Source organism: Lactuca saligna, chromosome 5, assembly GCF_052625555.1.
Source record: "Lactuca saligna cultivar CGN05327 chromosome 5, ASM5262555v1, whole genome shotgun sequence".
Taxonomy (NCBI): Eukaryota; Viridiplantae; Streptophyta; class Magnoliopsida; order Asterales; family Asteraceae; genus Lactuca; species Lactuca saligna.
The window spans coordinates 309,281,177-309,296,746 of NC_136421.1; the positions used below are offsets into that span (position 1 = coordinate 309,281,177).

The window sequence follows — 15,570 nt, forward strand, 5'->3', positions numbered from 1 at the left end:
GTTTTCACCATCCTTCTTCCAAAATTTATGTCTCTCATTATGTAGTCTTCAGTGAAGACATATTCCCTTACTTATCCTCTCAATCTAACTCAAACTCTCCAGTTCCTCCATCTAACCAAAATGACACATCCTAGCTACTTACTCAAGCTGATTCCCTTTCCTCTTCGCTTCCCCTCCCCTGGTACTTCTCCTCACTTCCACACACATCACCATTACCCTCTTCTGATCCACCAATAGTTCACAACCCACCCCCATATCCGCTACAAAATCAAACCAATCATCCTTTCCCTACCAACTTACATGTGACTCAAAATCAACCGTTTACTTCTCATTATCGCCCTGCACCACAAAAACACCCATCCCAAGGTCACCCATGCTCGTACAAACTCTTTAAAACCCAAAGCTTTCCAAACCTCTCTTATAACCACCTCTGAAGTTGAACTTCGCCTTTTTTCATAAGCTATTAAACATACTTGCTAGCAGCAAGCCACACAATATGAATATGATGCCCTCATGCAAAATGACACATGGTCTATTGTTTCTTGTCGTACTAATGTCAATAATATTGGTTGTAAGTGGATTTTCAAGATAAAAAGGCATTCTAATGGGTCAATAGAGCGTTACAAAGCTCGATTGGTGGTTCAAGGGTTCACTCAAGAGGCTAACTTGGACTACTTCGATACATTCAACCCTGTCATTAAACTAACAACCATTCGATTGGTTCTCTCCATAGCTCTCTCTCACGACTGGTCTATCAGATAACTTGACATAAATAACCCTTTCCTAAATGGAGATCTAAAAGAAGTCGTGTATATGAAACAGCCACGTGGATTCGAAGATCCAACTCGTCCATACCATGTTTGTCGTCTCAACAAAGCTATCTATGACCTAAAATAGGCTCTAGTCGCAACTCCTGCTGATCCCAACTCCCGAATTACACGCCATGGTGAACCCTTTCACGATCCCACTTTCTTTCGCCAAATTGTGGGCTCTCTTCAATATGTCACCATAACGCGTCCTGATATAGCTTCTGTAGTTAACCGGGTATGTCAATTCATGCACTACCCTACAGTCCAACATTGGCAAGCCACCAAGCACATACTTCGTTATTTAAAGGGTACATGTCATCATTGTCTCCACTTTTCACCCACTAAAGCTAATTTTTTTACTTTCCTACTCGAATGCGGGTTGGGTTTCCAACCAAGACAATAGTCGCTCTCAATATGGATATGCCATTTTTCATGGTTCGAATCTCATCAGTTTGACTTCAAGGAAACAATGCGTTGTGGCCAAATCTAGTACATAAGTAGAATGTCGGTCATTAGCCTACACTATTGCTGAATTATTGTGGCTTAAACAGTTGATTCAAGAACTTCATGCTCCTATACAACAACAACCTTTACTTCTTTGTGACAATGTTGGCACGATTTTCATGAGCAAAAACCTAGTGATTAGTACCCACTCAAAGCATATTGCCTTAGATTTCCACTTCATCCGTGAACAGGTAGAAAGTGGGGCGTTTAAAATCTATTATGTTTCTTCCATCGACCAACAGTCATATATCTTCACCAAACCATTGTCTAGAGATTGTGTTCTTCTTCTTCGCAACAGCTTCAATCACATCCCGTCCTTGAGCTTTTCGGGGGCTAATAACCACGTGATTAATGTTGAACTGAACCTACGCACTGAACATGAAAGATAAAATCAATGCAATTGCAACTTTGTTTTGTCTATAAAGATTAAATGCATATGCATATATCATCCATGATCCACGATCCACTATTTTGCTTCTCATTTTTGTTTGCAAACATTAAATATTCGTCTATCTCATCTAATCCAATTTCATCATTCTTATTTGAAGTTTGAATTTAGTCCCTATACTAAGTATACCAACATAAGTCTGTGTACTTTTTTCCCAATGATTTTTTACACACGTAATTACTTTTATTTAAATAATTATCAAAAATTATATTAGTTTACTTTCAGTCATAAATACTTTTACAACCTTTTTTTAACATAATAAATTATTATTATTAAATTTTTGTTTACAAAATTTATGTTTCATCATATAATACTACTTAGTTTACAATTTTTTTTAACAAAAAATTGACTAAAATGGTCAGGAAAAATGAAAAATACAAGCATTTTTTTTTTCCAAACCAAAAAATATATTTGAGCTTTAATCTAAAAAAATACAAAAAATAAGATATTTTTTAAGATTAACCGTATAATAATTTAATTAAAATTAATTGTACATTTCTTCCCCATGATCCACAGGTTATAAGTTAAACTATAAAAACAAAACACACCAAGAAGACCAAATTCAAAAATCAAAATACAACATAACTATTAAATTAAAAATTAAAAATTAAAAATTAAAAATTAAAAATAAAAAAATTTGTCAGCGTGTTCCACCCTTTTAGGTTTCCTTGCCAAGCGTGTTCCATCCTTTTAATGAGACTAAATTTTTAAAATTAGTCGACTTGATGAATACCTGATTTTGTCCCACCAAACGCTCATTTGAAAAAGGTCCGTGTGTTCTGTTTCATGCAGTAGTTCTGTTCTATCTTGTATCTACTAAAGGCCGAGTTCACGGGTGGCGAAATCTAATCCGATAGTTGGCTGCCGGCGGCTGAAGAACCCTCTCTTTCTTGCATGCCATGAATTTTCCGGTATGTCCCCGCCTTAATCCAAATTTCCCTTTTTTGTAAATTTGGCGGTTGTTCACATTTTGATGACAGGAAAAGTTCAAACTTCTGGACAAAGAAGCGGGAAATCCGTCGCCGGAAGTAGTCCCCATCTCTGTCTCTGTCTCTGTCTCTGTCTCCTGGACTGAGACCTCAGACACCGTCTCTCGCCGCTTTGAATTTCATCCCGACGGCCAACTCTCCGTTAGTATTATTATTTATCCCCTTCCTTTACGTGTTCGACTAAATGCTACTCATAATTTCAAAAATTTACGGTTTGCTCGATTTTGGAATCTCCAATTCTTATTAAATTCTCTACAATTAAGTTCAATTGGGTGTTTCTTGAATTCGATAACTGAATCAGTTGGGTGTTTCTTCTTTAGGTGAAGGTGCTGAATGATTCAAGACAAGTTATCCACAAAATCTCCGAGTCTCTTGTCAATACTTTTCTCCCTTCGGGTTTTCCATATAGGCGAGTTCATAAGACACAATTTCATTCCATATCGAGTCTCTTGTCAATACTTTTCTCATGAAACTAAAACCTAATGCAGTGTCAATGAAGGGTATCTTAGATACACACAATTCCGAGCATTACAACACTTCTCCAGTTCAGCATTATCCGTCTTATCAACTCAGGTCTTCTTCTGAAACTTAGAAATTAGAATCATCACAAGTTCAAATTAGGGTTCATTGATTGATCTTACTCCTTTGCAGTCGCTGTTATATGCTGCAGGATTAAGACCTACACCAGCACAAGCAACCGCAGCCAGTTGGGTAAGAAACAGCTTTTAACAAATTCCAATTTGCAGCAATTTAACGTAAATGAACCAAATCTGCTTCTGAAAACATTTAATTGATTCAATTGGTGTCAAACAGATACTTAAGGATGGAATGCAGCATGTGGGAAAGCTAATGTGCAGCAAGTTAGGTGCAAGAATGGATTCTGAGCCCAAACGGTGGAGAATTTTTGGTTTGAACTTTGAATCCTTCCAATTTTGTTTTAAATCATCATTAAAATTTAGTTTTAGATGGATTGATGGAGACCTTTTGATTTGTAGCTGACATGTTATATGACTTTGGCACTGGTTTGGAAGTTCTTTCCCCATTATGTCCACAACTGTTTCTTGAAATGGCTGGACTTGGAAATTTTTCAAAGGTAAATACTAAAAATACTAAACTGGTGATTAAATCATTTTTCTTGTAAGACTTTACATTATAAAACCTTTTTTGTAATTTAACAGGGAATGGCCATGGTTGCTGCTAGGGCAACAAGATTGGCAATTTATTCTTCATTTGCAAAAGAGGGAAATCTTAGTGATTTATACGCAAAAGGAGAGGCGATTTCTACTGTGTTTAATGTTCTTGGATTGGGTGCAGGGATTCAGTTAGTTTCTACTGTTTGTTCATCAATGCAAGGAAAGGTACAACCTTTTATACCTTGCAAACACACTGAAAATGTTATTCTCTTTTGGGTATTTAAATCTTTAATCTTTTTTTTTGTAGATGGTTGTTGGGTCTTTCCTTTCTCTGATACACGTTTACAGTACATGTGAAGAAATGCGAACTGCTCCTATCAACACATTGAATCCACAGCGAACTGCAATGATCATAGAAGATTTCATAAAGGTTGATTATTAATCAAATAATCAAATTACACACCAAAAATCTTGTATTTATGATATGATTATGATTCAGACAGGAAAGGTATCAAGTCCTGCAGACTTGAGGAACAGGGAAGATCTTGTGTATCCAAGGAGATTGATAAAAGAAGCTGGAAATGTGAAAGTGGGGAGAGATTTACATAAGGCTATGAAGCCTTCAAGACTTATAAAAGTGAAAGAGATTTTTCCAGATGAGAAATTTGTTTTGAGTTTTGAAAACAGGTGGACGGATATGGTGTTGGAGCAAAACGCGAGTGGTGAAGATGCATTAAGAGGGTGGTTGGTGGCGGGATATGCAAATCAGGAGGTTGAAAAGTTGGAAGATGCGTATGAAAAGATGAATGTGATGATGCCTGAATTGGTGTCTCAACTAAAGGCAAAAGGGTGGCATACAGATCGTTTTTTAGATGGAACAGGTAGCCGATATGGTTTCTAGTGTTTGGTGTAAGTTAGGTTTACACTTTTTATATATGCATATATAAATTTGTTTTGTATTTTACTAATTCATCAATTAAATATTAATGATGTCATCAATTTATTGGGTGAATTGTAATCCATTGAATTTGGTGTGCTACTGTTCGTCATCACAAAAATGGTTTTGAGATGTTCTTATCAGACTTGATGCAGGTTCGAGCTTGGAAGCTTCAATATCTCAAAGAATATAATTTTTTTTTTCTTAGCATCGCTTGAACTAATTGTTAGGAGTGTGCATAAAAACCAAAACTAAACTAAGAACATTCATAATAGGAGCTTTCTCTGAGCCTTTTCAAAGAAAAAGCTCTCAACATTTTAATACGCTATAGGGAGAGCTTTTTCAAAACCAAACTTTTTCAATTAGCTTGCTAATTAGCTAGATCTATGATTAGATTTGTACAATTTAATGTTATTACATTCATATATCTATATATTTTGTTTTTGATTGATAACGTGGGACCATAAAAAAAACTATGTGAAAAAGTCATCATATAGATAGTGAGTGATTATAAAGCTTTTTGGATTGGTGATGTGGCCATGACATGACATGGCATCAAAAAAATACCAAAAAGTTTTCTATTGAGTGCTCTAATAACATAATCTAACAACCAAGAGCATGAAATATTTTGGTAATTTCTTAGACCATACTTCGGAACTCAAAGATTGAAGAAGACATTTAACTTTTGTATAAATTGGATTCACTCTATAGTGCTCGAGACGTGAAATTCATGCAAACATTTAACTTTTACGGGTAAAAGTTCTTTTTGTAAAATGATTTTTTACAAAAGTTATTTTTTAAAATGTATTTGGATTAGCTTTTGAGGGGGAAAAGTCAAAAGTTGGGGGTATAAAGGTAATTTAATGTTTTAAGTTGTTGAATTGATGAATTGATTAGGATAGTTGAGGGTATAAAGGTAAGTTAAAATCTTTTAAGTGGTTGAAAAGTTGGAGTGACTTTTCAAAAATACATTATTTCCTCTATTGAAAAAGTTGATTACAAAAATCATTTTCATTTTACCAGACATCTTTTTGATTTTTAGAAAAAGAAAAAAGTGAAAAATCATTTTAAAAGTTATGCCTTAATAACCAAAGTTTAAAAGTAGGGAAAATTGTCTCCCGGTGGAATAAATATAAAATAAAGTAAATTACAGAAAGGTCCTTGTGGTTTTTTAAATTTACAATTTTGGTCACTGGTTATTAAAACTGATAGGTTGCATCCCTATAGTTTGGAGAAATTACACTATTGGTCCCTCCGTTAAATGTAACAGCTTAACTGTTATTTTTTAAAATAATGATCATTTTTCTCTTCATCTTAAATAATAAAAAGACTAAAGTATGACGACCAACTTAGTAAAACTTATAACTAAAAGGACCAAATAAGTAAAGCTCTAACCTAATATATCTTTCCCTTATACTATCAGTAACAAGCAACACCCCCTACCATCTCTATGGCTCCCTTTCCCCACCTCTATCACTGCCGTCAACCTCCTTCGACACTTAAAACCACTTCCTCACCTCTTCCAACCCGACAGACCGAATACATCGTCGATTAAAAACCCTCACCATCATCGATCGTTCCCACCCTGAATCATATACCTTCAACACGCCTTCATCTCTCTAATTGTCACTGCCACCTGCTTATGTGCTACCCACTATCGAAATCCCCTTCACCCACCACCAATGTTCTTTTCACCATTTGTCACCCACTATCGGAATCCCCTTCATACATCCCTCTTTTGCTTGACACCATCGACACTTCTATCTTTCGGCGATGATAATTTCCACCAAGGCCTCCTCTTCTGATGTCTCTCCATTTTGACGTGTCCCTTTTATGTGGAAACAATTTGATTGAACCCCCATGAAAGTTAGATGATCTAGATTAATGCCTTGGTGAGAAATCCACATCGAAAATAGCTTGAAGTGTTTGCACCGTAAATAGAGATCATAGTTGATCAAGATTTGTTTGGGTTCTAAAGAGTAAAATGTCCAAGATTCTTTATATGTTGATGCTTTGAGACAGATACAAGCTGAATCAATCGAGACTTGTCAATTTTTATAGAGTTTGATACAAGTGATAGGAAGCAATGGAGATGGCTATGCATCAAATCACATAAGAATATGGTTTGTGGTTTATGTTTGTACATCAAGTTGCTTAAATTTTCATTTGGAAATTGTCTATTTTTGTTAATAATGAGAACCGTACTTTGTCACTTTCTTCTTCATTATGATCTAATTTTTGGCTTGTGTTTATACATGAAATTGCATAAGATGTTTGGTATCTAGTTTTGTCATAGGAAAAAATACGAATTTACTAGAAGGACCTTAATAGAATTTGTTGAAATTTTGGGGGGTCTCAATGTACATTCGTGTAGTTATCTATTCTTAACTGCCTTATCCAAAAGAGGTTGAATTCTAAGAGATAACAAATTAGTTCTCTCTCTCTTTCGTTTTTGAAACATACGGAATCTACACACATCATATTCTTTCTCGTTTTCATCTAGTTTTTTGTGCCTAGAATCTTGATTGTTCCTTTAAGGATCCTTCAAGAATCGATTCAGAAATTAAACCTACATGATCCTTGAAGAATCCAATTATCACCTATTCTATTTCTACCCTATTTCCAACAATCGAATCGATATTTCATGTTGGTGATCATGGCAGATTCTGTTAAAGACATGACTTTGAAATTCAACGAACTTGACAACTTTGAAGGAAATGATTTCAGAAGATAGCATAAAAAGATGCATTTTCTGTTGACAACATTGGAAGTGGCGTACGTATTATGTACTTTGATTCCTGAAGAAGTGGAAGATGAAACGCCGGAACAACCTCAAAATCGCAGCAAGTGGGAGAATGATGATTGTATCTGTAGTGGAACACATTTTGAACGGTATGTGCGATTCTTTGTTCGATATTTACCAAAATGTTGAAAGGGCAAAGGCATTATGGAATTCCCTTGAATCAAAATACATCGCTGAAGATGCTTCTTGTAAGAAGTTCTTAGCGAGTGATTTCAGTAACTATACGATGGTTGATTTAAGGCCTGTAATGGAACAATATAACGAACTCCTTCTTATCTTGGGGAAATTCACCTTACACAATAAGAATGTGGATAAATCCATTTGATGTATGTAAAACCAACTAGTTTTAATCCTACTTTTTAAATATAAATTTGATACTCAAAGGCAACGAACCTATCAATTGTGATGTAGCTAAATAAGTAGGGTATCGAACTTAGGGAACGGCAAATTAAATTAATTACTTGAATTATCTAAAAAGAAAATAATAAAAGGAAAGGTTCTTTCTAGTTTTACGAGACTAGAAACTTAAATAAACTAACTAACACACAATTTAACTAACTAACAGCTAAAACAAGTAAATACCACTAAATTCAATAATTAAGAGGACTTCTGTTTAGGTTCGAATCACTTGTTCCCATGGATGATTTTTATGGTGAATGTATCAGATTAATTCTTCGTTGGTTACCGACTATAGTGCTTAGATTCACATTCGCTATAGCTAATCCTTAGAAAACATATTAATTCAAGCAATGTCCAGTTGTCTAAATTAATGAATTTCCTAGTTTAATTATTCATGTTAAGTAAGACTTGTAATTAGCTAATCAAATTGGTGATTCAATTAACCTCTAGTTGAAGGTGTATCACACAAGCTCACACATCAACTTACCTATCTTCTAGTTAATTATAGTTTCATATTCGTTATTCCTAGACATATAACCATGTGGTCACATAAATCATATGAAATTAATAACTAAGAGATGTTGATACAACTTAGTTACTGATTTATTAACAGAGAATAGTTGTTATTAACATATGAGGTTCTTTAACAAGCTTAACAAAACGATATCGCCAATTAAAATTAACCCTAACCATAAAATCAAACCATGTTTACAAATTCATCTACCCTAAACAGAAGTTATGAGTTTTTAGCTCATGATTACAGTAAAAACAGATGCAAAAACGAATTTAAATAGTTCCAACATGATTCAAGCAAAAGGTTTAATAACAATAAACTAGAATTTGCCTTAATTCTCTTCGAAATTGAACTTAGGGTTGATTCCTCAACTTCTCTCGGTCTAGCAACACCTTCAATCGCAATATCAGCCTCCTAGGGTTCTAGAGAATTCCTCATCTCGATCTCAAAGTCCCTATTTATAATTTTCTGAAAACAGAGGTGACTCGTCGAGTCAAGGTCCCAACTCGTCGAGTCTCTCATTAAAAATCCGTGTATGGCAAGGACTTCTAGAGCTTTGCGAATCTTCGATCTGACTCGTCGAGGCCTTCTTGTTTTTGGCATTATTTCTTATTTGTTTCAACTCCCAAACTTCCAACTGCTTCTCCTGCTTCCTTTTGCTTCCGAGCTTCTCTTTTGGACTGAAAATACAATTCATACGCTATTAAGTACCTTTTGTCCATAATATGCAAATATTAAGTTAGTAAATAAGAAAAATCTACACTAAATATATAGCTAAATATGCACATATCAAAATACCCCACACTTAACCTTTGCTTGCCCCCAAGCAAAACTGAATTTTAGCACACTAATATTTCATAAGACAATCCCATTCAAACCCAACCATTATGCATAGACAGCAACACATGCATTTGTGTCTAAAATTTTTCCTAAGGACACCCTAATTCTAAATACTCACAATCCTCATAAACACTCATCCACTTTTTTCCGAACAATGCTCATTTTATGCATCCCTCCGAATCCATCCACAGAAGACTTTCTTAACCTCAAGGTATTTTTGGTCAAGCAACCCAAGCATACATAATCTAGAAAATTACAATTTTTCGATACCACTATAAAACTATTTTGGAATTTTTCACTTCTTCGATATCCGACTTTGATTTCTTTGAATTCACCAACTTTTTGTTTTTGGTATCTTCGACTTTGAACTTCTTCGGAAATTTGATCTTTTAATCTTCATATTTTAATTGCTCCAAAACTCTTCAAACTTTTCTTGTAGTTCTCTCTCTCTTTTTTAACATGTAACTCACTTTTTTCACTCAAAACCCTACATGCTTACGCAGGGGTGCTCAACTTCAACCTTTATTGGTTAAAGTATTAGTCTTCCTGGATACATCTCAAGTACACGATGCTAAACTTATTGCATCTCTCAAACTAAGCGAGGTTGTGTTTTTGTCCCATGGTTTCACTAGAATAAAGGAGGCCACAAATGCATTATAATGTATATTGGCTCAAATAAACATTTGGGTCTTCATAAAATCATCAAACATAATACTAGCATGAACCCTAATTGCTTTTTTACCAAAATTTCTAAATTAAGTCCTAGCAATTTTATGCAAAAATATTAAAATTTACAAAATTTAACTAAAATTTTAACTAATGTAACCAACCCCCTACTCCACACTTAATTTATACAATGTCCCCATTGCATATTTTGCGTGGTAAAGAACAATAAAATAAAGAGGAGATTGGAACAAACTCCCCTGGGATAGTAGTGGCGAGGGTGATCTTCTTCAATTTAGCTCCATCTTCAGCTGACTTTAGACATGGGAACAGCTCATCCATGCCTTGGGTGTCAAAATGTCGTGTGGTGAGCCCAAATATGCAGGAAAATCCCTCGGAAAATTTCAAGAATTGATCTTTGAAAGTGCAGCCAATTGTCATCCGAAATAATCATCGAATAATAAGCTTGAGAGGTAAAATACGCATCAACTTGTAGAGTGTTATTGGTGACTCGCCGAGTTGTAGCACGAAAGGCAGAATTTTTGAAATTACATTGGGACTCGTCGAGTCAATATGCGCACTCGTCGAGTCCATCGCTGGGTGATAAAATATAGTTTGCTCCAGAGTTAATTCTGATGCGTTTGGAAACTAATCATTTGAAACTCTCCTATTTTTTTTCCTCTCAATAATTAGGCAGTTTCCAACTCTTCTCTTGACCAGACTCTAAACTCGGACCCCATTCTCTCTCGCCTAGAATTGACAATTCTATCACTCTCGAGATCCTTTGCATGCAATCCTTTTGTCCAAATTCTGAAAAGACTAAAACAAACATGTAATAAAAAGGAAAAACACACCATAAGCAAATCCTACTTGTCCAAATCAAACAAATTCAAACAAACACAACCAAAATCAAACAATAAAAATTGTTTTAACACAACCAAAATTAAAAGGATAAAACTTCAATCTTCATCTTCTTCCTCCTCATCCTCTTCATCATCATCACGTGCTCCTTAAACACCGGTTCTTGAATGCGGAATATCTGGTTGCATCCATCACAAGGGATGGATACCCCACCATTCATAAAGACTTTGACAAGATATGGGGCCAAATCCTCTTCATAATGAACTCTTCCTAACCAATCCCAATCTATTGCATTTGGCATATAGATTTCTTTCTTTTTAATGTCAACCAGCTTCTTCTTCCATCTTCTCATCATAGAATCTGAATCAATTCTTGGAAAATTTAACCAAGGAAGGTCTCCTTGGTTACCCCTAGAGCTTTGTCCACCTCTGAAAACATTTTCTAGCAAAATAACAATACCATACAAACCAGAAAACACATAAACATTAAAACTTAAAAACTAGAAATGCGTTTAGGGGCCGACTCGTCAAGACCACGAACAGACTCGACGAGTCGCAAGAACTGTTTGAGTTGTAAGTTCGAGATTCATCAATTCATCCAACAAAACCCAAAATTGGTCTCAGTGGTTTGATTCAGGATGCATACTAAGTATAAATTCGCTACCAATTGCATCTATAACAAGAATGTAAAAAAACCCTAGAACCCTAATCAAGTCAAATGAAATGGGTTGCAACACAATGGGACCATTATTCTGCAAAGATCAAAGATTTAAGAAGATAATAAACAAAAATTGTTACCTTGTTAGAAGGAAGTGAAAAAAAAATCAAAAAATGGAATGGCTGATTGAGAGGATCTTGGCTCATCAAGTATAGGAAGGTTGGTCGTATGAAGTGAAAATGGTTTTTATTTAGGTTAAAACTGCTAATTTTACAGAAATGTAATTTTTTTTTTAGTAAATTAAACCGACTCGTCGAGTCAATATATGGACTCGCCGAGTCAGGTCACAAAATTAGTTCACAGTCACGTTAAGACTCGTCAAGTCAGTGTATAGACTCGTCGAGTCTATTAATGTGTTAGAAACATTTTTCTCTAATTTTTTTTCCTTAAAAATAACACCACACCCCACAACCAACACTTAGACCTTAATTACCCTCAAGCAATCATTTTTGGATGAAAATGAAGATTGAAATAGAAAAGAAATCCTAAGTAATTCACACCAAAAGCGAATTAAAAACAAAAAAGAAAACCAAACTCTTTTGACGGGTTGCCTCCCGTTAAGCGCTTCCTTTTTTTGAGGAGTCTTTAGCTAGACTCCACCCCACCTTATGTTTCTACTGCTTCTTCAATCGCGATCTCCTTCTTTAATTTTGTACCTTATATTTTGTCTTGTACAAATGGATTTTTCTCTTGTATGCCCTCTTTAATTCCCCCATTCTCTTTCTTGCAATGATTTCTTCAGTCTTACGCTTTTTCCCTTTACCATGCTTATTTTTCTCCACTACGTCCTTTTCATGCTCCATCAGTTCCCTTCCTTCCTTATCTTTCTTGATTGCCTTTTTGGTTGTTACAGAATACGATGTTTTGAAGGTGAAAACTTCAAATGTAGTAGAGACACTAGCATGAGGCTTGGTTCTTGTACTTTTGATTGACATCTCTTCTCGATCTAGCATATGTGTTTTAATGGAAGAGTTATGATTATTACCATTCAAAGTTTTAGGATCCCCTTTATCTTCTAAAATTCCTATATTCTCCTCTTGGACAGCCACATCATTCTCCACAATTGTTTTGAGAAAAGACAAATGTGCATCCTCAAAGTTGATGCGATCTTTAACAACCTTCTTTTCCTTACGAGGGTTCTTCGAGTAATCATGCAAAACATGCACATTTGGTTCACAAAGAGTATTAATGGCTTCCATATTAAAAGTTCCATCTGATTGGGATTCTTCGTATGGACTCGTAGAGTCAGTAGGTACAACTCGGCAAGTCAGAGAATTTTCAACAGTTTTGAAACTTTCCTTGCAGTCAGCTTCCTTGATTAGCCTTTCTATCTCCTCCAGATCTCCCTTGGCATCAGAATTCTCTTCCAAGGACAATAAGAATTGGTTTGGATTGATCTCTTGCAAGTAAGCAAGATCTCTCTCCAACAATTCATCATCCAAGATTATTGATGAAACCTTATCTTTTTTTGACTCTTTGTGCTTCTCCTGTTTCTTAGCTTCAAAAATTATCGAATCATCTCCCACCCTTAATGTGAGTGTAGATTCACGCATATCTACCAAAGCACAAGCGGTATTCAAGAATGGTCGCCCAAGAATGATTGGTACTTTAAATTCCTCCTCCATGTCTAATATTATGAAATCAACCGGAAATAATAACTTATCAATTTTGATAAGGAGATCTTCACATACTCCTATTGGATGTATTATTGTTTTGTCAGCTAGATGAATATTCATTTGAATAGGCTTTGGGACCGGAAGATTTAACTTTTGGAAGAAGGAATATGGCATAATATTAATACTTGCTCCCGAATCCGTCAATGCTCGTGTGGTCATTATGTTTCCAAATTGACAAGGTACGGTGATGCTCCCCGGATCGCCCCTCTTTTCTGGCAGTTCATTCAACACTACTTCAAGAACTTCTTCTATATTCCTTCTAGTGGTAAAGAGGTTTTTTAGTAAACGAGAATATTCTGGTGTTTGTAATATCGTTTCAACAAACGGAATATTTACTTGGAGTGCTTTTATGTGATCCATAAACTTCCTATATTCTTGAATCTGCTCATCAGCTATGGCTCGGATCGGAAATGGAAAAGAGGGCCGATAAGGATTCAGAAAAGAGCAATTTTTGTTATCAGGTCTTCGACTCATCGAGTCCATGTTGGCGACTCGGGGAGTCGAGTTAGGTTTACTCGAATTCCAGCTGATTACATCTTCTGTTCTCACTTTTTTAGAATTCTTCTGGATATAGGTGAGAGGAGTGTAAAGTGGCTCATAATATGTTGTTGTTGCATTCACATGCACCATCCTTGGATTTTGCTCGGCATTGCTAGGAAGTTCACCGGGTGCTCTTTGGTTGATTCGTTGTGCAAGCTGACCTAGCTGTGTTTCAATGTTATGAATAGATGCTTGCTGATTCCTAAGCATATTTTGTTGATCCTTCTTCATAGCTTGATGTTCTCCAAGCATATTTAGTTGCTCTTTCATTTCAGCATCTGTATCATTGTGCCTCTTCTCAGACGCAACTACAAATCTAGTGAACATATCTTCCAAGTCAACCTTTCTCTCCAGCACCGCTTCCTATTTTTGATAAAAACCCCTTTCTTTTTGCTTATATTCTTCATCCATTGCCTTTTTGTACTCATCATACGAGAGCCATTCCTTCTTTGGTTTTCGACAATTTTCATCATACCTATCACCACTTAAATAACATACTTGCACCTTCCGATTCCCGTTCTCGTCAAGATCACAATCCTTAGTGAGATGAGGCCCTCTACAATTTTCACAACCGACCCTAATGACATGGATGGATTGGTCCATCTTAGTTATTCTTCGATCCAAACTCTCTAGTTTAGCCATCATTGCTACCATGCTATCATTAACCGAGTTCACCGTCCCCCCGACTTAGTTCATTCCTTGGGTCATGATATTCTCTAGAGTGATTAGAGAATTCTTCAATTAATTCTTTGATTACCAGGGGTGGCTTCTTTGTGATAGGTCCTTGCGAATCAAGGAGTTGCCTTGTGGTCACATTCACACCATCATAGAAAAAAAGGAGACTTCTTGTTGGCTATTAAGATCATGATGTGGGCAATACCTTAGTAAACCTTTGTATCTCTCCCACGCCTCGTATAAGGATTCTCCAGCTTGTTGTTCAAAGTTGGCAATGTATTTCTTCAACTTGGCTATTTTTGAGGGAGGGCAAAATTGATCACTAAATTCTTACTTCATCTTAGCCCATGCGGTGATGGATCCGTGAAGGAGTGATTTGAGCCAATCTTTTGCAGCACCCTTGAATGTGATAGGAAGCATATGAATTAGCACGGTTTTGCGAAGCACATTTGGAACATTAAAGTAATCGGCTACATTGTTGACCTTGTGTAAGTGCTTGTAAGCGTCTTCGTGATCTTTCCCGTAGAAGGGGATCTCCTTAAGTTGAGCAAGTATGTGGCCTTTTAGTTTGAAAGTGGTAGTAGCGGGAATAATGGGTTGCACAAGTCCTGGGCCGGTATCATCAAGTATCCTCTTCTTCCATTCTCCCATGGGAACTTCATCAATGTTCGCCATGGTGTTAGCGGGTTCATCTTCAAAGTCGCTTCCTTCTTCGAAGTTAGATTCGTAATCGTAATCTAGTTCAGCTTCTTTTGTATGATCTTCAAAACTTTCTAATTTACTTCCTTCACTCTTTTAACTGTTGGACTCACTTGCCTTATTGTCCTTTTTTTTTTTTACCAAAAACTGATTTGAGATCCTTGAACGGTGATTTCTTTGGCGGGTGATTGTCTTCAAGTACTTTATCCTTATTTTTCCTTAGTGCGGATTACAAGTTTTCAAATGGAGGGACCAAAGGTGTGTTGGATCCTGAGGTTGTGTAAAGCCTACAATCAAAACAAGAACTCGCATTAAAAGAACAAAAATAAAATAAAACACGAAACTGGGAATCAGCTATGGACT

At 35.9% G+C, this 15,570-nt stretch overlaps 1 protein-coding gene and 1 non-coding gene across 2 annotated transcripts; both read left to right on the plus strand.

Moving 5' to 3' along the window:
* The first annotated feature begins 2,498 nt into the window (after positions 1-2,498).
* On the plus strand, positions 2,499-4,882 carry LOC145048567 (protein root UVB sensitive 2, chloroplastic-like). The gene is made up of 10 exons (XM_078997100.1): positions 2,499-2,672; positions 2,742-2,891; positions 3,071-3,159; positions 3,239-3,323; positions 3,402-3,461; positions 3,564-3,657; positions 3,746-3,843; positions 3,929-4,108; positions 4,191-4,313; positions 4,383-4,882. The coding sequence occupies exons 1-10, from the start codon at positions 2,661-2,663 to the stop codon at positions 4,782-4,784; spliced, it is 1,293 nt and encodes a 430-aa protein (XP_078853226.1). The 5' UTR covers positions 2,499-2,660; the 3' UTR covers positions 4,785-4,882.
* Positions 4,883-14,692: 9,810 nt separating this feature from the next.
* Positions 14,693-14,799, plus strand: LOC144998979 (small nucleolar RNA R71). The gene has a single exon (XR_013660510.1). It is a non-coding gene; the product is annotated as a small nucleolar RNA R71 (small nucleolar RNA).
* The last annotated feature ends 771 nt before the right edge of the window (positions 14,800-15,570 follow it).

What these genes read in the sequence shown, in the direction of transcription:
- LOC145048567 (XM_078997100.1), top strand. An exon ending in GTTCATCAATGCAAGGAAAG is followed by an intron (nt 4,109 to 4,190) that starts GTACAACCTTTT and finishes TTTTTTTTGTAG; the next exon opens with ATGGTTGTTGGGTCTTTCCT. An exon ending in TCATAGAAGATTTCATAAAG is followed by an intron (nt 4,314 to 4,382) that starts GTTGATTATTAA and finishes ATTATGATTCAG; the next exon opens with ACAGGAAAGGTATCAAGTCC.